The 23,140-nt window shown below is 38.8% G+C and overlaps 1 protein-coding gene across 9 annotated transcripts in view; it reads right to left on the reverse strand.

Annotated features, from left to right (window-relative positions):
- The window catches only part of sema6d (semaphorin 6D), a 168,146-nt gene that overhangs the window by 11,144 nt on the left and 133,862 nt on the right, over positions 1 to 23,140 (reverse strand). For 7 of the 9 annotated variants that reach the window (XM_067419552.1, XM_067419550.1, XM_067419551.1 and 4 more), the window contains exons 1-2: positions 10,134 to 10,271; positions 1,123 to 1,295 (exon numbers count right to left, since the gene is read on the reverse strand). In XM_067419552.1, coding sequence (XP_067275653.1) covers positions 1,123 to 1,240 — 118 coding nt within the window. In that variant the 5' untranslated portion in view covers positions 1,241 to 1,295; positions 10,134 to 10,271. Of the gene's footprint in view, positions 1 to 1,122; positions 1,296 to 9,554; positions 9,809 to 10,133; positions 10,272 to 23,140 lie in introns of those variants that run through there. The other 2 variants (XM_067419548.1, XM_067419546.1) reach the window with 2 other exon arrangements.

A 23,140-nucleotide genomic window follows, 5' to 3' on the forward strand; every position in this document is an offset into this window, starting at 1 on the left:
ACTGCACTGTCAGCATGCTAGGGTGTTTTCTCACTGCAGAGCACAGAAGCGCTAATGCAGCGACTATAGACGCGTGTCATCTTCTTAAGAGGGTAGCTGGCTGTATTTTCAAGTAAAGGCACTTTTATGTCCCAGAGGTTGATATTAAAACAAATGATTACTTTCCAAATTTTAGCATGCTTCACCACAATTTATTTTTTGCTACTTTTTAAATTACTTAAAATTTGATTTTATTGAGGCCTAGTCCCAAACTTTCAATATTAAACTAGGAAAAGCCATTTTAAACATATATTGTTATTGCGTTGCTGTTTTTTTAAACCAATAATGAAACAAACCATTTAAATATTTAAAATATATTATCATATTTGGTATCACTTTAGTATGGGGAACACATAATTACTATTAACAATGACTTTTGCCTCAATAAACTCCAAATTTACTGCTTATTAATAGTTACTAAGATAGTTTTTGTAGCATTTAAGTTTAGATATTGGGTAGGATTAAGAGATGTAGAGTAAGGTTATGAAGCATAAGGCATTAATATGTACTTTATAAGTACTAATTAACAGCTAATGTCCTAATAATATGCATGCTAATAAGCAACTAGTTGATAGTTAACTGTGTTGCCGAATATTTTCAGGGTGTGCATTTTCCAATCTAGCTGTAATGTTGTTAAATTGTGCAAAAATGTGACTGTGTAATTCAATTGTGCATATTTAAAAAGCGTACATATAAATTAGATTTTGTATTTTGGAAGACGAAGAAGTCAGCCATTTTTGTCTTTTTCTTTTTTCTTTTTTTTTTAAAGACCACCACAAAATGCTAATAAAAAAGTCATGATTTGAGATGGTAGAAATGTAATTTGTTTCTGATGTTCAGAAAAAGGACAACAAAAACATATTTTTTTGTGTGTTGTAAGTATATCCCCTGGCTATGTTTAATGGGAAATGTGATGAACTAGTGAGAGTGTAAAAAGTGTGTTTTAGGGCAGTTTGTTTTCTAGAAACCCGCAGGGCCAAAAGTGCACTTAGCTGAAGAAAATAAATGTTTTTTCAAAGAACTTGATAAAGATCTCATGTATGGGGGCAATTTACAAACAGAGCAGCGTTTGCCTGTTCTTACAGTGTCTGTCCACAACGTCTAAAGGGATGTTGTCCTCAGGAAAGCTCACAGCCTCCAGGTGGGACGCCATCAGCAGCAGTAGCAGCAGCAGGTCAGTCGTCAGTTCTCGCCACCCCATTGCTGGCACAGAGGGCAAACACCTCCTGTACTGACTGCACGTATGTAGATGTTACCTGCAACACACACAGACATACAGATGTCAACATACATGCCAGATCTTTGTGCGTTTTTGTGTGGATGACCTCTGTCAGGATTTGCTGAGTAGTAAACGCCTGCTTTTTATACGCATACAAGTTCACTCCCAACAGATCATTCAGCGTGTGTGTATTTGGCAGCCAATACCCATGATTGAAAATCTGTCCATGAGAGGAAGGTCAAAAAACAGACAAAGAGGGGGTGGAAAGTCAGCGCTTGAGACACCACAAAAGCTAGCCTGGTTAAAATCAGACCATTCTCAGTAGTAACTAAGTTATGGTCTGTCAAAGCTTCAAAGACAAATCATTTCCAAAGGGGCGTCACATACGGACGATGACATATGCAGAGGGACGGAGAAACATCTGAGACAGCAATTCTCTGTTTGTGATTTCAAAGATGTTGCAATGGCTTCTGACGACTTTTGCCGTTGTTGTAAAAGAAATATGATAATAGCTGGTGTCCACCGCCACACCATCAACATTTTTGCAAAATTTGGAAAACCTAATAGCATCTCAGACCGACTGAAACATCTCGGATTGATGGTCGAATAGAAAACATCGAGCTCTGATCGCATTTGCCCCCGTTGTAAGGAATTTGTATTGCGATTAGAACGATTTGCAATATTTTGAAAATAAAATAATATTGATGAGTCTTTGGACAATTGTGTCTCACAAACTTCATTCAAATTCGGCCATTTTAGATGCGTTAGAACCTTTTCAGACTTGAGCATAGTTACCCTAGTTCTTTATTTACAATTTTTACATGACTATCAGATCTAGTCTAGAGGAAATAAGAACAGAAAGGCCAGATCCAGAGCTGCTGTGTGTGTTAGCACATGATCACACTCCCCATCCTCCTCATCAAAGTAGCCGGTGTAATCCACACCTGTAGCCAAGTGTTGTTTTTTGCTCTGGTTTTAACGAAAAGGAAAAGTTAAATCGCTTAAAACAGACGTGATAGCTGATTTGCACAAGTGATATTCCACCACCATCCATCTTTATAATGTACAAAATCTGCTTCACCGTCTTTGCGCTGTCATCATTGTGTAAAGCCCGCCCCAACGTTTCTGATTGGTGCCGCGATTGGTGAATGGCTCTTTGCCAGACTACTTGCAGAGCAAATCTAAATTTGCCGGAAGTTGTCTGGGTTTTCCCAGGCTACACAAAAGTAGAAATTAACACACTTTCCAGTACACACTTTCACACGTTTACACATATATTTTAGGATATAATTTGTGTACTATTAAGTGTGTGCGCACGTGTGTTTGGACTGAGTACTGAGTGTGTTTGCTGTGCCTGGCATAGAAGTCTTCAAACGGACATTCAAAAAGGAAGATTTTCAAAGGTCTGCATGCTGTGGTTGGGGTCGTGTCCTGGAGAGACAATCATCTGTGCATATTAATGAACAGCGTAAAGTCAAATATTTATAAAGCTACAAATTATTCATGCCAGCAAAGCCCAAACGGATATAAACAATTTACATGGAGACAACAAGCAGCTTGGCAGAACGAGAGAGAGTGAGCGAGTCAGGCCCAAACCACTTCCTGAGAGCACCTCGACACACATGCTTGCATATAGTATTGACATTTTTGCAATTAGTGGTCCTGCGCACCTGCTCCCACACTGTAATATGTATATGCTGTCTGTACCACCCTGCTGTTATTGATTAGCTGTTGACTGATCAGTTCTCAATTGATCAGCTGAATAAGATGTGCCCTGAGGAAATTCTCCAACTGAAATACGACCTACAGTCCTGCGAGGAAGGGAGTTCCTCTGCTTATCTGTTCTCATAATGGATCTTCATTTCTACAGGCTGACTGCAAGGGATTCTGGGCTATCGTGTTTTGATCAGATCAATAGAAACGACTCTTTCTCTGGCAATTTTTAGATGACATGAGAAGAGAGAAAAGGTTTATATGAAAAGACGGAGGGGCGAGAAAAGATGAGATGAGACAATGACAAGAGAGTCGACGAGACAATGACAAGATACTAGATGAGAAAAGGCCATATGAGACAAGAAAAGAAAAGATGGGATGAGGAAAGGGGCAAGATGAGAAAAAAACGGGAGAGGAGCTGAGACATGCATAAGAGACGAGAAGAGAAGAAAAGGAGAGACAAGGATTTAAAGCATGGAGAGGACATGACACAGGGATGACAGACCAGATGAAAACAGAAAATTTGGACAAGAAAAGAAGAAAAGATGAGGTGAGAGAATGTGAGAGGTCAATGTGAGAAAAAGGAGGCAGTAGGACAATAGGACAAAAATAGAATAGATAAAAGAAGGAGGACAGATCAGTTGAGAGGTGACAAACACGAGACGGTTTGAGACAAGAAAAGCACATGGGATGAGAAGCGATAAAAAGGATGGCTAAGATAGGAATAGACAAAACGAGGTAAAATGTGAAGAAAGGAGAGCCATGAAATAAGGAGATCAGGAGAGAACATGAGACAAGGATAAGACACTAGATGCAAATAATAACGATAAAACAAGAAATGAGATGAGATGAGTTGAGTTGAGAAAAAGATGACTAGAAACATACGATGAAGACAAACCAGATGACATGAGACAAACGTGTGAAACGAGACGAGACAAGAAGAGATGAAAAGGACAGGCGAGTGAGACCGAAGACAGACAAAGACAAAGTAAGAAGAAAAGAGACAAGATGAGGTGTGAATCAAAGCAGGAGAGGCTAGGGATGAGAGAAAGACAAAAAGTGAGACGATATGGAGAAAGCCAGAAATAAAACAGACGAGACAAGAAGGACACACCAGATGAGGGACAGAGGAGATAAGACGAGAAGGATCAAGACGAGACAAGGTGAGAAGAAGAGAGACCGGAGGACGTGACGATAATAAAGATGAAGTTTTCTTTGCCCGTGCGGTGCTTGAGCGATTAAAAGCTTTAATGCTTGGACACTCGGTTGAAGTCAAAGGTCAAGGGGTCAAACAATGTGTCTATCATCACGGAGCTACAAATGAATTTCTTTTCCCAAACGCATCTTTGATCCGTACAGAAGTGCACACATCAGCAGAACGGGGCTCTTGGAGGGGCCGGGAAACACCGTATGGATTAAGCGATGTGTACAAGAGGAGCCTGAGTTTAATACAGCACTGAGAGTCTAATCACAGCTTCACAGCGCCGTATCAGTTTCCCTCGCTTGGATATTACTTCAAGAAATAAAGAGGGATATTTCCAGCACCCTGGAACATATTCATTGTCAATGACAGAAATTCCTTGCAAGCTCTAATCATTATTCATAGAAACACCACAGGGAGTTACAAAGACATGTTACAATCCCACAACAATTTCAATGTACGAAAAAAAAAAAAAAAAAACCCAGGCTTGGGCAAAGAGAGCCAGAGAAACCTAATGCAAAGCAGAAACAAAGGACATACAAAGGTCAGCCGTCTTAAATTTCTTTTCAAATATACAGCGAGCGCAACGTGTTTTCTATTGAGCGTCTTGGTTTGCTTTTCCATTCTTGCCCTCCGGTGTATGAGCCCGGACAGGCCCTGCATAGAGAGAGTCACGCAACCAGTGAGTGTTTAGCTGCTCCCCGGCTCCTCTCATTACGGCCTCTCTCAGTGCGACGCAATCGCGCGCTCGCTGGTGTTTTTTGGCTGCGTTTCCCGGGATGCTGGCACGCCCCTTGAGTTGGCAGGTCGTTCCAGCAAGATTGCCTGCAGCAGATCCACCCAGCGACTGCCTGCGAGTGTCCAGCTGCAGGAAATGCGACAGCGAAGGCCAAAAGAACAAAGGCTTTAGTTAACCTTCCGAAATAAACGCTCCCCGGTCCCTGCTGATGTGCCATCGTTAGTTTCATGTGTCTCGATGCAGGAGAGAATTGTTGCTTAACTGAGGAGCATTTCAATCAACTTTGCTTTAGTTTACCACAAACCCTGCAGATCTGCCTGAGGCCTGACACTGAGAAAGGAGGTGAAGAAATAAATCAACACAAGCTGTAAAATAATAAGGCCGGGCAGAATTATGGTATATACCACAGAACCGCAGAAATAACCGGTGGAAATATACAAGTGGCTATCAGTGCTCGGAAGTGCTTTATGTTATTTACAAACAAAAGCAATGAAGAAAAATGGAAAAACATGACAATATAGAATGGGATGTGTGCCAGACATATCCCAAACTTGTATTTACATGTAGAATTTGTTAGGCACAACACAAAACCGAGTTGAATCCTTTATGATTGACATGCAATATCGCCACATTTCTGTGTTAATATTATATAAAACAGATTTGTGGCCAGCAGTGTGTTTATATTGATCATTTTACATTACAATGTGATCATGTCAGAATTTGTGTGTGAACTATAATGTAGAATGTTTTGATATAATGAGTTTTTATTTGTTATGAATAGTCATATATTTTCTGCATTAATAAAAAACATCCAGTCACTGCTTTGCTTATATACGCTATTTTAGATTGAATTGTGGCATTGTGGGTCATCCAATCAAAATTTAGAGTCTGCACTATTGGTTTAATGAAATATCAGTTTAATAATGTACTATGTATGTATGTAACTTAATAAAGTCGGAATTATGATTTGTTTTGAATAATCATATATTTTGGTTTGTGTCCAGGAAATAATAATAAAAAAGTTTCATTAATAAATAAATAATCAAGTCAGATGACGTATATTTCATTTGTATTGTATCTAACTGCACTGTATTTTTTTGTTTTTTTTTTGTTGGTTTAACTTAAAACAGTAAGTAACCTGGTTGCCTTAAAATTTTGAGTTTATTGAAATTAAAAAATTGAGTTGATACAATGAAGGAAATTTGTTTAATAAATAGAAACTCAAAATATTTTTGTACCTGAACCACATAAAAAATTTGATAAATCATGAAAATAGCACTATTTGGCATGTTTCACTGTATCATCAGAAATAAAACACACACAGTTACCCCATATGCTTACAAAATCTTTTAATAATATTTTAATAAAGGTTGTCGAATCTCAAAAAATGTTCATTGATTCAACTCAAAATTTCAATTTCAATGAACTCAAAATTTTAAGGCAACCAGGTAACTTTTTTCTAAATAATTTTTTACAGTGTGGAATATGCAAGAATATTGGCAACACTTCACAATAAGAGCATTTACTTATTATTTATTTATTTAGTAACATTAAGAATGAGCAATGCATTTGTTAAAATGTTTATTAATATTTGTTAACAATTGGTAATAAAAAATACAATGTTCATTGTTAGTGCTCAGGTCTATTAAATAATTTGAACATATAATAGTGTATTAGTACATGTTGAAATTGACGTTAACTAAGATTAGCAGATGCTTTAGAGGTATTTTAATTTTCATTCATTGATTAAGTAATGTTAACAAATGGAAACCAAATTATTTATACAAGAATCTTTCATAAAATTACCTACAGCTACAAAATGATATAATATACGTAACTACATGTATTGTGATAAGATGTTGGTCATAACGCCCCCCTCAAACTTTGAAATGATCTTGAAAAACGGGCCCTCGTATCTGCTTTCACAACTCAACAGTTGTGATGTGTGTGGTTTCAGAGACACTCACGCTGAGATTAGAGCTCTCCCACAGAAGAGCACTGAAATCATAAAGTTGTTTACAGTGGGATTACAGCTGAGGAGTCACAACTTGTTACTCCACAGCTGTAAGAAAGGTCACCGGCCCACCTGAGCAGCTCCTCTCCTCCCCACCCCCACTGTCTCAAAGCCCTATCCTGCAGGTGTGTGCAAGTGTGTGCACTGAGGAAACAATAGCGAGCTCAGGGTCCGTTCAGTCCGGGCCAGTGAGGAGACCTCCATGCTTTAAAGGTTAAATCAGTTACTCAAGCCTGACCGAGGCTGAACACAAGACAGCAGGACTGCCGTGGGCTTAGTGGACACAATGTGGCCAGCTGTTGTGACTGATTTTATTCACACACCCACATGAAATGTGCTGAAACTGCTTCACGGTGAAGTTTCAGAAGAGGTAGATGTTATCTGCCGCTCTCTGAAAGAAGGTTGACAGGTTCAGCAGAGATAAGAGGAAACGCGGAGGGGCCGCACACTTTCGCAGCGTGTGTTTCACAGAGATGAAACTCTAAAACTCAATGTCACACTTTCATGAAGCACAAATTAACAAAAGTATGCATTAGGAGAACAGCATATGTCATTAACTTCCATATGGCCGCACAGCAAGAAATGGAGAAGAGCGGAGAGTGGTGTAATAAAAGAGAGCTGTAACACCGTTTAACCAATTAAAAATGAGCTACAGGGTGAAATCACTATCATACATGACTAGCATCCTTCTGAAGTGACAGAAGTTGTACAATTTATTTGATGTATAGGCTACATCTATACAAGCTGTTCATCTGTTGTGAATAACATGTTTTTGTATCATTGCAGAGACTTCCAATGACATGTTTTTATACTAAGCTCATTATATTTTATATTCCTGACACCTAACCTTCACGAAACCTTCAGCTTAATTAAGATATTATTTCGTTTTCCTCGTGGAGACATTTGGATTTCAGGTTTTACTGTATGTGGTGCTCACAATCTTGACACAAGCTCAGCTCAAACACTTGCCTTATGTTTTAGCTTATGGTGTAGCTGTTAGCTTATGTTTAATGTATTTGGTCGACATTTCTAACTTGCTGGTTTGAATTCAAATATTTGTGAATTACCATGTCAAATGAAATACTGTAGGTGGTTTGGGATGATGGTATAACGAATGTTTTGGGAAAACTCAGATTTGTAGCATTAAAACTTATGTTTTTCTATAAGCCTTGGTAATATAATCTACTTTATATCAATATTTTTTGAGACATTTAACGTTTTACCTCATTGTTCAGTCTCCACTACCTCGTGTTTTGAACTCAACATTTTACTCAAATTACTCAAGTGTTTTGCAACAAGCATTCTGCGCGTGCACCGAATAAAACGAGAAAATGTATTATTATTAATTTAATTTATTATATTAATAATATATTCGTTCTTACAACTCATTCATTCGTCATCCTGCTGACGGCTGCCACTCACGTAAAAAACTAATTTCGCTTTGTTTTGCTGCATGTGTGTTTATCGCAGCGCATCTTGGATGTCACTCAACAGTCCGAATGACAGATTCAGAGAATATGAACAGCATAAAGCATCCTCAAAACCCTCTCCTCTCGGAAACGGACCTGAACTCCGCCTCTGAGTCTGTAGAGCGCAAACGAATCAAAGCGTTCAGGCTGGAGCCGAGCCGTGACGAATCTCTTGAGTTGCAGTAAATGCATAAAGACAACAGTGGAGTGTTGGGTTGGTAATGGCTTCTGCTGGGAAATTGATTGTGTTAATGCATGACCGTGGGCTCCAAAACCCACTTTACACAACAACAGCAACACTCTCACTCTCCCTCCCTCTACCCCGGACAATATTCTACCGGCAGGAGCTAGATATTATTGTTGTTTTGTTGTTTAAAAATTTTATCAGTTTGAATGACTGTTTGTAACACCCAGGCAAAGGTTAAATGAATTAATATGGCTCTAAACCTTCCATGCTGCACTTCTATGTGAACTTCGATCCCTCATCATTACGGGACAGGAGGGATAAAGTGCATTATGGAGACATCTGTCCCACCCAATGTCAGAAATTGACTGGCATTGATTTACAGGATTTTTGACCCCTTTTCCCCTCACATAAAACAAGCGTGCGCCCATTTGTTCCAAGCAATTCAAATTAATTAACTAATTGAAATTGACACTAAAGTGGCAATGGCAATTTCTAGACATAGCCTATAATTTCATAATGTTTCTAAATGTTTAGGTAGGCCTAAAATCGTACGAATTCACAAGAGGAATGCGTTGCCACTATATATTAGGCTACAATATCTATATGGGGCATTTTGCCCTATGTCTGGGTTAATTTCTGACCCTTGTTCCATCTGTTCTGTTTATTAAAATAAGCAAGGATAAAAACGATATAGGCTAATTGAGGAATCAAATGCTTGAATCAGCTTCTGTTTCAGCTTTGTGCGTGATTTATAAATGTGAAACTATTTCCCCCTTAATTGAATAACGCACTGTATCAACAGGATGTGACATTATTGCTTTTCATTAATAATGTAATAAATATGATCAGTTACTTTGCAGCAGTCTCGAAATATCAGTAAATGCAGAAAAAAAGTTTCGTTACAGCAGCATTACACTATTTACACTAACATCTGTGTGACAAGAAAGTGTAAAAATGAGAACAGAAATCCTACCTGAATGTTCTCCAAGCGAGCATGTAGATTACGATACTCTCTCCGCGTTATATTCCAAAGTGTTTTACGCTATTAAATCCAATGGAATCAGACAGCATGTGTGTAGCTCGGTCCATAAAGCCAGAAGATCCCCATGTGTTTGTTTTATCCGAACCACGCAAAACAATTCCCAGAGCCCACGGGGCTCGTCCAGCTCGTCTTCTGGATAAAGCTTTGTGATCTTCAAAAGCTCACCGATCAAATAGCACCAAGACCCTCCCTCTCCCCTAGTACCATCCCCCCGTCATTCACCAAACCAATACAACACAAACCAAATAAAACCAACTAAGTAATTACCTCAAGAGATCTGCTCTTCAGAATGAAGAACTTTAAGCGCGTGCGTCACTCCGCTTATAAACAATCCGAATCGGTGTGGACGGGTAACAGGGAGAACAGAAATAGGTCCAGTTCTATTTTTGCTGCACCTAGAGTACTTCTGATGTTTTGGAAATCTTTTTCTTGCAGCTTCTTTTCATTTCCCCCCGTTTTTACGGTCTCACCCACTCGCAACGTTGCATTTCCCCAATAAAATCAACTCACCTCATCTGACTCCGTGATTCTCTTTACGCGATTTGGATCGCAACAACTCTGAGTCAAGCTTGAAGTGTCTCTCTCTCCGTACTGAGCGGGGGAAAACAAACTAATGCACGGCAAATGGTGTAACTCGATCCATCCCGAGTCCATCCATCAGCAGAGCCAACCACAGCCTAGCCTAGAAACTGATCCCTCCCCATTCCCTCTCTTTATCCCTCACCCTCTCCCTCTCTCTTTCTCTCTACTCCCTCTATCCACTCCAGTGCTAGTAGATGTGGTTTTTGGCTGCTTTCCCTTGCTAGGCTGTTTTTTTTCTTCTTCTTCTTTCCTTTCCCCTGCCAGAGTGTGAGACCTTTATTGTCTGTATATGTGTATGTATTTATGTATATAAAGATATGTATAATATTTATTAATGCTTTTGCAATGTAAACACTTGTAACACTGCAATAAAGCGCCTTGGATATCTCGTATGTGTATATATGCGAGAGGCCCTCACATCTTGGTGACCCTGAGGGGCCCCCCTCTCTTCTAAATCCCTTCCCCCAGCAGTAAGCTGCTTGTTAAATCTTTTCCACAGAACTGTTTTGGGAAGGGAGGACAGCGAACCACACTCCTTGGAACCGTTCTTTGGAAGGAAATCTTGACTTTCAGCTTAAGGCAAAAAAAGAAAGGAGCGAATAGAATTTATTTCCCATGCATTTTCTCCATCAACCACTTTGAATAACATAAGGCGTGCAGAGAACACATTCTCACATTACACACAGCTTTGATCAAAGTTTATTGTTTGAATATAAGCACGTCTGCACAAACAGAATCCAATTGATATAAAGATAGATATATTTCAAAATTGTTTGTTGATCGATTAAATATTAACATAAGCTGCTGTGTGGATTAGTTAAAGATTCACTTTTCGCTGCATAGTGTACGAGTGTGAACATTAACACGTACGAGCTGATAGTAAAACAAAAGAAGTGTTAGAGGATTTGGCAGCTGTGCAGAGACACTGCCGTCAACAGCATTTTGTATTGTGGTTCTTATAAGTGCATAATTGTTGCTGTGAAATGCACACAAGCATCTAAAAGTCAATATCATCTCTGCTCTCAGCAGTTTCTAACGAAGTAGATATAACGATTAGAACATTAAATAAATATAACTCTGGAGAAACAACTCAGAATGCCAACACGTCCTGCAGGTAAGTGGACAGACACACATAAAGGTAATAGTTTTGGAATTCGTTCCACTGACCTAGTTGAGTTTGCTGTTATAATAAACTAATCAGCACAGGTGAAGACATTACAGGGAAATAGAGCGGGTAGAGTAAATTGAAAAGTGAAGTTTTACATCCTAAGACCTCCCAAAGGATTTTTTTTTTTTATTGTTCAGAGGTTACTCATTCACAGCTCATAAGGACATAACTGAGAAATCCAGTTGCGCTTTATTAACGTTTTAACTGTTTCATAGATGTTTCTCCTAGAAGAGAAAAGAGGAATAAAGGAAGGAATAAAGGTCAATTAATTGTACAAACTTAAAAATTCAAGTTGTGTGTGACAACACAACAAAACAACAAAATCAAACAACATTTATACCCAAGTACACCAAAACTTTTAAATTTTTAAATGGGGGGGACGAAATGCTGTTTCATGCATACTGAGCTTTTTACACTGTTAAAGACTTGGATTCCCATCCTAAACATAGACAAAGTTTCAAAAACTAATGTTGGACGTTTGATGGAGAATTTCTGTGTTAAAAATACTCCTTCCGGTTTCTCACACGTTTCGAAGAGTTTTTTTCGAGTATGGCTCGGCTTGACGTTAATAGAGCGGAAGGTCCTTGTATGGGCCGTACGGGCTCTTCTCCTGGTAGGGTGCGCGTGCGTGACTAGAGCGAGAGAGGAAATGCACGCCCATAAACACTCTCTCAGCTGCAAATGCAGTCGTCTGTGAACACTTCTGTCACGCCACGCTCCACTTTATTCCTATGGGTGACATCAAGCGACTTCAACGCTTCAGCACAGCATACCGGGAAGGCAGCGCTGCATTTGAACCGATTTGAACGCAGAAATGACGGGAAGCTTCACAACATCGCTTCAGTTGCGTTGCAAAGTGGATCTCCACACTCCAAGAAGTGTGTTTTTGACGGAGCAGTCCCAGCGATAAAGGTTCGGTCCTGCTTTGGAAGCAGCCGGTGAGTAAAACTGCTTCAAATGTCTGTGCTGTTGGCTCGTCGCTTGAGTAAACATCAGTAAACGACACGATCGCGTGCTTCGTCATTCAAATGCGCTAACGGACTCCATTGTTGTTCTATGAATAACGTTACACTAGTTTGCCGTGCAAAACCATTTTGCTTGCTACTGCTACGGTTTAGTCGCATACAATAGTCCATAAACCGAATCATGTCCTCATACACTGCGAGTAAACACACTCAAATGTTGACAGGCCACCAGGCGCTCGTTTTTTTCCGGAAAGACTCGGTACAGCCCATATTTCTTTTATAAATATAATAAAACTAAAGACTTTTCGGAGATATGAAGGATGCAATACTACTCTATAGGTACTCAAGATTGACATGAGATTGACTGAAACTGAGTGTTTTACCCCCCCCCCCCCCCCCTTAAGTTTAAGTGATAAGAAATGTAGTTTTCCTAACAGAAATTTAAAGTGATAGTTCACACAAAAATGACAATTTGATGTTTATCTGCTTACCCCCGGGGCATCCAAGATGTAGGTGTGTACACAAATTCAGATTTTTAACTCCAACCGATGTCAATGGGGTCTAATTCCAATTAGACCCCGTTGATATGTACGAGCAACAGTTCAATAACATAAGGCGTGCATAGAACACATTCTCGTATAATGTGTTAATATGCATGCTCGTATAATAATTTAATTTTATATAATATTATCCCATATAATATGCACGCTTCATCATACGATGCTCGTATAAAGCATGTCAGTGGGGTATAATTCTAATTAGACACCATTGCCATGCAATAAACAAGCAACGGTTGGAGTTAAAAATCTTCCTTTGTGTTCTACTGAAGAAACAAACACACCTACATCTTGGATGCCAGGGCAGATAAGAATTTTTTTTTAGCCAAAAACTCTATCATAAATGATAAGAGCACATGGCACTCATGAAATCATGATTAGAAGCTTTTCAAACAACCCTCTGTGTGATCACATCTGTTTTCCTTTTGATACTGGGGTAACAATTTTGAAGTTCTGCAAAAAAATAACTTGGTTAATAACTTGGTTTAAGAACTTTTTAGATTAAAATACATTCTTTCATACCTTTCAGTGCTTAATATCTTATCAGTTACATAATTTCCTGTATCTTATTGAGATATTGTGAAATAATTTACTAATTTAAAGGCAAAGTATAGTACGGTAACATAATTGACGCAAGATTTATGGACATTATAAAATTATTTTTAAACAACTTAATGTTGTAGAATTAGGAAAATTGCTATGTAGAGATTTTATAAATAAAATACATGAAATATTTCCAAATGAAAAGTGAAATAGAATATTTTGATTAATGATACATGATGAACAAAATTACTACTGATTAATTCGGACAACAAGAAATCATGATTTTCAGCGGTATAAGACACTTTTTAAAGAAAATACTATATTGTAATGGCCTGTAACATCTTGCGATCCATGGCAATAACAGATTATTAAAATAATTTCAAATATGACCATTTGAAATAATATTAAAAGTCAAATAATGACTTTGGACAGAACATATACCTGCAATTTTAGAATCACCCATATAAATTTCATTTGTGATTTTTCTATACTAACCTAGCTTTCACAGTATTATTGCAGGTTCATGCTATAACAAAATTAGTCTTCGATACATTACACACAAACAAAAACAGCAAATCTTTACTTTCTTAGATGAAATGCATGCAGAGATTAAATAAAGTCTTCCTCGGGTGTCCAGAAGTTGTGGCAGTGAAAACACCTGACCCTTCCTCCATACACTCATTTACATACATGCATAAACACACTCACACACTTGTGACACACAGATTATCGCCCCCAGTACTGTTCATTAACATTTGAATGTTTCGCAAGAAGGCGTAACGACTTCTAACTACTTGCTACTGGTCTGCCGTTGTCTACTGGATGTTTGAGATTGACGGCAGCGGGACAGAGGTGTGCACTCCTAGCCTCTTGAGTGCTCTGCGGGGGGTGTTGGGTGAAGGGTCAGCCTGCAGACCTCTGCAGCCCATCCACTCTCACTGCTCAGCCTGATTTAGTACTGTCCAGCCCCCACAGATGGCACAGAGAGACACACACTGAGAGACAAGGCCGTGGAAGTGCAACACTTGTGTGACAAATGGAGCCCAGACCAGCATCATGCCACAGACACACTCTTAATCGGGCAATGTGTGTGTGTGTGTGTGTGTGAGAGGAAGAAGGTCTGGAGCCTTTGAGTCCGACTGCTTGACACCCAGACTGCATAACTCGCTCTGTCATAATGTCATGCTGAATTTCTGTGTGATACTGTTTAGATAATTCATTTGGACAGTTTCATATTTTCAAGGGAAATTTCCATCAGTACATAAATTTAATACTTCATCAATTCAATTTTGAACAAACGTTAGTATAGCTCTTTAGCTTTTAAAAAAAAAAAAAAAAAATTTGATTTCTAATCATAAAAGCTATAGTCACCCTTGGCATACTCCATGTTCAATTTCATCATGGGAAATGCTTTTTTGTCAGGACCTGTTGGTGAAATCGCGTGCGTAGAGGGCGTGTTATTTGTTAAGATTATGATTCAGCAATTTAATGTTCATCGTTCTGAGAGAGTGAGAGACTAAACCAAGCTCGGACAAGCCCGACCCCTCCTGCTACTGAGACCAACTGCTCTGGCATTTAAACCTTCAAAACACTTCACACAGCTGAAAACCCTAAACGGTCCATATTTACACTCCTTCGCAGACCGGCTGTCTTGCTTTCTTTCTGTCTTTGGGTAGTCACCTCCTAGAGAGCATTAAGAGAGCAGATGTGATAACTTCATAATTTATTTAAACTTACAGTTTTGATCTGTGCCATGTTTAGCATTGACATTACTGTTATTAATAAAACAGACAGAGAGACAGACAGACAGACAGACAGACAGACAGACAGACAGACAGATAGATAGATAGATAGATAGATAGATAGATAGATAGATAGATAGATAGATAGATAGATAGATAGATAGATAGATAGATAGATAGATAGATAGATAGATAGATAGATAGATAGATAGATAGATAGATAGATAGATACCATAAGCAGACAGACAGACAGACATATAGATAGATAGATAGATAGATAGATAGATAGATAGATAGATAGATAGATAGATAGATAGATAGATAGATAGATAGATAGATAGATAGATAGATAGATAGATAGATAGATAGATAGATAGATAGATAGATAGATAGATAGATAGATACCATAATCAGGCAGACAGCCAGATAGATAGATAGATAGATAGATAGATAGATAGATAGATAGATAGATAGATAGATAGATAGATAGACAGACAGACAGACAGACAGACAGACAGACAGATAGATAGATAGATAGATAGATAGATAGATAGATAGATAGATAGATAGATAGATAGATAGATAGATAGATAGATAGATAGATAGATAGATAGATAGATAGATAGATAGATAGATACCATAAGCAGACAGGCAGGCAGGCAGACAGACAGACAGACAGACAGACAGACAGACAGACAGACAGACAGACAGACAGACAGACAGATAGATAGATAGATACCATAAGCAGACAGACAGACAGATAGATAGATAGATAGATAGATAGATAGATAGATAGATAGATAGATAGATAGATAGATAGATAGATAGATAGATAGATAGATAGATAGATAGATAGATAGATAGATAGATAGATAGATAGATAGATAGATAGATAGATAGATAGATACCATAATCAGGCAGACAGCCAGATAGATAGATAGATAGATAGATAGATAGATAGATAGATAGATAGATAGATAGATAGATAGATAGATAGATAGATAGATAGATAGATAGATAGATAGATAGATAGATAGATAGATAGATAGATAGATAGATAGATAGATAGATAGATAGATAGATAGATAGATAGATAGATAGTGGCCAATAAACGGAAGGATGTTCTAAAGAGTGTTCACTTTCTGATTACTGTCATGGCTCTGGGTCAATGATCTGTAACTGCGGTCAACAACCCTCTGAAAGTGCCCTGTCCTTGAAGGCACAGCCCTGTGCATGTCCTCCGAACAGTCATAACCGTCTCACACATAAAAAGAAAACAAACTAAACACATTCCAGTTTGTTTCTTCAGTTTCTACTCTTACAACTACTGAAACAGTTCTCCTCAGACCCTGTGTTTACATCCCAACAGGAAACTGCAGACAGGATGTGTATATGGTTTAAGACTATGCCACAAGAACTGGAGATTTTTGTTGACACTTACATTAATTATGAATGTACTGAGCTATCACCGTGGCTCAGATAGACATAATCATATTCATAGTCTCTGCCGTAGGTAATTTCCAGAGGGATATGTCAGCGTCCGTGCGAACCAACAGATTGAAGACAGGAAATGACATTCGAGCTCATTATTTATTGACTCATTGCCATGAAATTTACATGCGCAATAATTTTCATATTTTAGAGATTCTAGGATCTCATTCTCCTGGAAAATGTCATATATTCTCTCTCATTGTCTGTCTTTTAGACTCAGGTGACATCTTCCCGCTCAGCTGCTCTTATCTGGTCCTGAAAACAGCTGTCTGTATTGAGGACATTCAGCTCAGCGCTCATAACTTTTTGTTTGTTGCGGGACGTGTGTCTGTTGTTACTTCAGATCAGACAATGAAACTAATTAGACATTAAGCTATTAATCCACATCAGTACTCTGTTCCTGACTGACATTCATAATGTCGCTCACATTCAAATCAGTATCAGATAGTAACTTCTCTTGTCAAGTCATTAGAGTGTTTTGTTATCTGATGTTGCAGGATCGAGAGGTTATGTTTAAGCTCTGCATGATAAAATGGTCTGAATAGCACATGTTTCTGATTTACTGAATCTGTGTTTTCCTAAACAGCTAGTCTATTTGTTCAAATGTATCATGGGGTTATTATAGGGGTACTTCCGCTGGCAAAATATTTTTTCAATAAAACTTGGCTGCCTATGCAGTAGAAAGGCTACCTGACTAGAGAAAATAGGTAGACTGTAAAAAAAAAAAAAAATCAGGTCTCCAATTGAAATTTTTTAAGTGACTGATCACATTATGGGCCCTATCTTGCACCCAGCGCAATTGACTTTGTACACCGACGCATGTGTCATTCCTATTTTGCACCCGCGCAAAGCGCGCTTTTCCCTCCACAGAAGCACGTCACTAAACTAGTGAATGAACTTGCACTCCCTGAGCGGTTCAGCGCTAAAAAGGAGGCGTGTTCCGGCGCAAACAATCCCTTGTGCTATTTTGCTGTTCCATTAAACAATTGCGCCACTGACCAGAAAAAAACTAGTCTAAAGTCAGTGGCGCATGCTTGACCATAATGTATAGCGTGCACAACGCGCATACACTTTGCTCATGTAATCTACACAGATGCAACAGTTATTTTTGCAAATCATAACTTGTTACACTAAAAAAATATTAACACGTGAGATGACGGAAATCATTGTGGTGTGCAACGAAAATGTGAAAAAATAGGCATAAATCTAGCTTACAAGTTATTCAGGCTAATTGTAGAAATTAAGGATCAGACCTGTTTGCCCAATAGTGGCAAGACATATATATATATATATATATATATATATATATATATATATATATATATATATATTTATATATATATATAAGGACATCTGACAAATTGGTTTGTCCGTCAAGAACCAGGGAAAAAGAAAAATCGACTGAAAAACAGAAAAAACTGTTTAACCGACGCTATTTTGGGTGGGTTTCTCCCATCCCCATACAACACAACTTCTTTGTCTTTCACTGCTCTTACAAGAACATCAGTCTCCTCGGCTGTGAACCGCTCCTGGCGTGCGCCTGGTAAATACGCCATAATAATAGCAATCCATAATGGAACTTGCGCACCTGCTTTTAAAGGGAATGTTGGATGACGCTCTGATTGGTTTATTCACGTTACGCCCAAACCACACCTATGAATAATGAAGCTACTTCAGACCAACCCATTTTAGATTTGCGCCGGGCGCAAGAGCCATTTATCCCGCCGGGAAAATAGCAACAGCGCCGAGACCCGCCCACAAAGTTACTTGCGCTTCGCGCTTTGACACGGTTCAGATCGTTAAAATAGGGCCCCAAAACTTTTAAGTTGGCTGAATTGAATTTCTGACTTAAATTATATAAATTCACAGAATTTCAATTTGGCATACTGAAAACATGATCAATTCACAGAATTTCAGTTCGGCCAACTAATTTTTTTTTAGATGTGATCAGTCACTAGAAAAATTCAATTGTGACATTATTTTTTTTTACAGTGGAGGAAAACACTTCAAGTCTAAGTCTAGTCTGCTACGGGACCGTTTATAAGGGTCAAATATCGGCTTGCTTTAGGTGGAAATACTTAAGTGCCATATTCCATCAAATTTGTCATTGGTTTAGCGTTAGGATGTCTGAAATTAGGTCATCATATATACTCACTATAACAAAAGGAGATAGTGGATCGACATTAGACCCCTTTGACTTTCATTGAATGGACAAAATATAGTCTTCCTTCCAAAAGAAATCTTCCTTTGCGTTCCACAGAAAGCAGGATGCATTCATTTTTGGGTGAACTATCCCTTTAAATGGAACGGAATGTATACAAGCTAACCGCGCTATTGACACTCTAATACATTGTAATTCTTTTCCATACAAATTTGGCTAATTATGGATTTTGCCACATTCATGAACTCTAGTTTGTTCTTTTGTGATCTTAGTCACAAAATGCTATCACAGAGGCTGAAGCTTCGTGCTGATGTGACCGTCATAGTGACAACAGCCAATCACACGTCTGCTTGACGGCAATGAACACAGTTGGCTAGTGTCTGCTCTAGGGTATTTGTATAGGGCGATCGGATTGGATGACGTCTGCGTTGGCACTTGAACAGTTGAGATATCTTCAACTGCTGTCCCTAAAGGGTTACTTCAGCGATTAGTATATGGGTTTGTATCAGTAGAAACCTTGGAGTATATTCAAATGATCATGCCTTACCTATTGTTGTCTTTCATTCCCATGCGACAAAAAAACATTTTGTTTTTTCTCAGTCTAGAAGGCACCAAATTAAAAAAAAATGCACACTACATGAATAGCCTAGCCTGACAAGCCACACCCAAATCAAGATGTTTGGTCTGGAAACTCACCATTGACAGGGCTCAATCCGAGGGGCGGAGAAACGGTTGTCTTCCAAACTCCCTCTGCACGCGATAGGATAGCACTACAACCAACCAGCGCAACGTGAAGTGGAGCTCGTTGATAGATTAAACATTTGCCGTATCCGGTCGGCAAAACTCCAAACACATCTTCCCTTTTTAAGAATTACTTTTGTTCTTTTCTCAGAGAAAACCTTAACTCCAAGTCTTCCAGTGTCGCGGTCAAAGCTGAGTCGAAAGACTCTGTGTTTACTGGTAGCGCGCAAGCGCAACTCTGCCGTCATTATGTTACGCCCCGCCCACTTTTCCTAATCCACTTTTGCTAGTTTAACGAACGGTCGCTGCGCCAGGCGCATGGTCCAAGAGGGTCGTACCTTGTCTTTTAATGAATCATGGTTGTGTTTTGAGCATAACATTCAATAAACCAATCAGAGTCTCATCTCCCATTCCCTTTAATAGCCAGTTGCGCTTGCACCATGGCGGATTCGCTATTTACTAAAGGCTCTGAACGCTTCTTCGGAGATGAATCCTTTTATTTGTCATGTTTGTGTATTGCTGCACGCCCCTGTGTGTGTAATAAGCAGAGTGCACATGTGTAGTGCACCCGCCTATAAGCGCATATTATTAACGCCCCCTTTAAATAACACAAAAATACTGCACTATTGTCTTTAGACAATTGTTTTGGTCAATGTTTTTTTTTTTTTTTGGTCAATGGTGCACATTTGCCTGAAAATTGCAACACGCCAACAATGCACCTGAAAACTTTGTGCGAACAGTCACACGTGGATTTGCTATTTAAACACTGTGGGGCTGGATGTGAAAATAATAATGGTGTTATGCTGAAATAAAAAAAATAAAATAAAATAAAAAACATTATTGATCATTATGTAGGATAAAAGTTCACCCAAATTTATCTCACATTTAAAATAAAAAAATAAAAAAAACATTTTAAATGTTGAAATGTGACCAACCAATTTTGATGCTCATTGTATGGAGTCATACCGTTTTGTAATGACATGAATTGAGTAATTTTTTTTTTTTAATTATTATTTTGGGGTAAACCGTCCCTATTAAGATAAAAAAAAGGCCATCACAAAAAAGCTCAGAAAATTACAAAGATATTCATTCATATGTTGTGTCATTATAGAGATGCTCCTGTACATCTGCGCTGTGCAAGCGTCTGAGAGGAAGTATGGGGGGCAGGTGATGGGTGAATGTTTCATGTTTTATGACGTCAAGAGTGTGTCCCTGACTAGATGAGTGGGCATATTTTATTAGCCCTGCCTGTAAGCAAGCTGTAACCAGCCACACACACACGCGCACGCGCACGCGCGCACACACACACGCGCACGCGCGCACACACACACACGCGCACGCGCGCACACACACACACACACACACACACACACACACACACACACACACACACACACACACACACACACACACACACACACACACACACACACAGTGTTGTTTTGTACACCAGACCCACTCCAATCTGCAACAAGCCTAAACAAGCTTTCTCAACACCAGTTGATGCAGCTAAAATCTGCTGTTAGGGTGTGTAACAGTGTTTACGTATATGCCTCTTGTGCATGTGTCTGTGTGAGAGAGAGTGCATCACAGCTGAAATAGACCATAATGTGAGCTGGACTGAATTTGACCCTTACCCATACAGTGTGTAATGTGAGAGCCACAAAGGGAGATTAAAACAAAATGTAATTTGTAGGAAATTTGAAATTAATTCTGTCATAATACTCCCCAATAGATGTTTGGCAAAATGGCCACATCATATCAACAACAAAAGTAGGATATATATATATATATATATATATGTGTCCTTGTTTATATTACATTGTGGGGACCACATGTCCCTATAAGGATAGTAAAACCTAAGATCACCCACCAGCCAGCATTACCTACTTTTCAAAAGGCTTATAAATCATACAGGATGAGTTTTTTTGAGAAAGTAAAAATGCAGAATGTTTCAAGGGCAGGTTTAGGGGCAGTGTCGGGGATAAAATGTACAGTTTGTACAGTATAAAAACCATTACGTCTATGGAGAGTCCCTACAAAGACAGTGAACCAGACGTGTGTGTGTGTGTGTGTGTGTGTGGGCATGTTTTTGTGACATATGAAGACACAAATGTGTATAATGACATGGGTATGACATAGGTATTACAAGGAGAGGGTGCAATATGAGGACATTGGCCATGTCCCCACTTTTCAAAATGCTTATAAATCATACAGGATTATTTTTTTTAGAAAGTAAAAATGCAGAATGTTTCCTGTGATGGGTAGGTTTAGAGGCAGGGGCAGTGTAGGGGAGATAGAAAATACAGTTTGTAAAGTATAAAAACCATTACGCCTATGGAATGTCCCCATATGTCACAAAAACAAATGTGTGTGTGTGTTTTAATTTTTTTTTTTATATATAAAATAGATCAGCATAAAAATTATGGTTTATATACTATTTGTATTTTAACAATTTGAATTACTCAATTTTTGTTCTGTTCTTCACATAAAGCTATTGTATGACTTCAGAAGAGTTAGACTATAGTGTGCGAGTCGAATGGACTATGTAAAAACCTTTATAGTGCTTTTTGGAGCTTTACAGCCCTTGGTCATATACTACTTTTGTTGTATGAGGAAAGAAGCATTTGTATTCCACAGAAGAAACACATTTGGAATGACATGAAGGTCAATAAATCACACCAGATTTTCATTGAACTGCTCCTTTTAGAGTTGGAGACAGCAGTAGGGGTCTTCCTGATAGACTCATCAGAAGGTTTGTAAGTCCCCTGGAGGGCCGGAACAGTAACATATGTCACACATTTGCTGTGTGTATGTCTGAGATTAGACCTTTGTTTTAGTAGACTGTTTGGTAGCGATGAGCTATAAACCCTGATTGGAGAGAATTGCCTTTAAATGACTGAATAAATCTGTGTTAAACAGAGGTTTGAGGACAGCTCGGACTTCACGTACTATGTAATAGGATTTTAAAAACAAGTTTCCTGCAAGGTCATAAATCACTTTGCGTATGGGTGCAATATGCGATTAAGAGAGAGGCCGGTTTTTCAAGGTCAATTTTCAGGTGTGTACCTCTCTGTTTGCTCTGGCATGAGAGTGTGGGCAAATCTGTTGTCTTGAGGTGAAGAAATTATTAACATAGTGAAGGAAGCAAACGAATAACATGGAAACAGAACATAATCATTAAAGAAACGTTCTCAGAGGTGAAAGAGCTCATAATAGCGCCTCTCTGTCGCCTCAATGGCTGCGTCCTGCATGTTAAAGGCGGCGCTGCTCGGAGACGTGCTCTTTTGTCTTGACTTTGCTTTTGTAAATGAGGTAATGTTGAAGTGGGGATTTGTGAGGGGATTTGGGGCGGTCTGGGCGGTGGGACGCCTGTGAGGGCAGAGCTGAAGGGAAGTGATGAATATTAAACTGCCGAATGAATGAACGAATGAGACAAGAAGATGTTCCAGGGGTCATTTTCCCTCTCGTAGCATTGTCAGTGTGTCATCTGCCTCTTTTACTCACATTTCCTTTTGCACAGAAACAAAACAAGGAGAAAGTCACCAACTTTAATTCGCATCAGTG

Source organism: Pseudorasbora parva, chromosome 16 (assembly GCF_024679245.1).
Source record: "Pseudorasbora parva isolate DD20220531a chromosome 16, ASM2467924v1, whole genome shotgun sequence".
NCBI classification, from domain to species: Eukaryota; Metazoa; Chordata; class Actinopteri; order Cypriniformes; family Gobionidae; genus Pseudorasbora; species Pseudorasbora parva.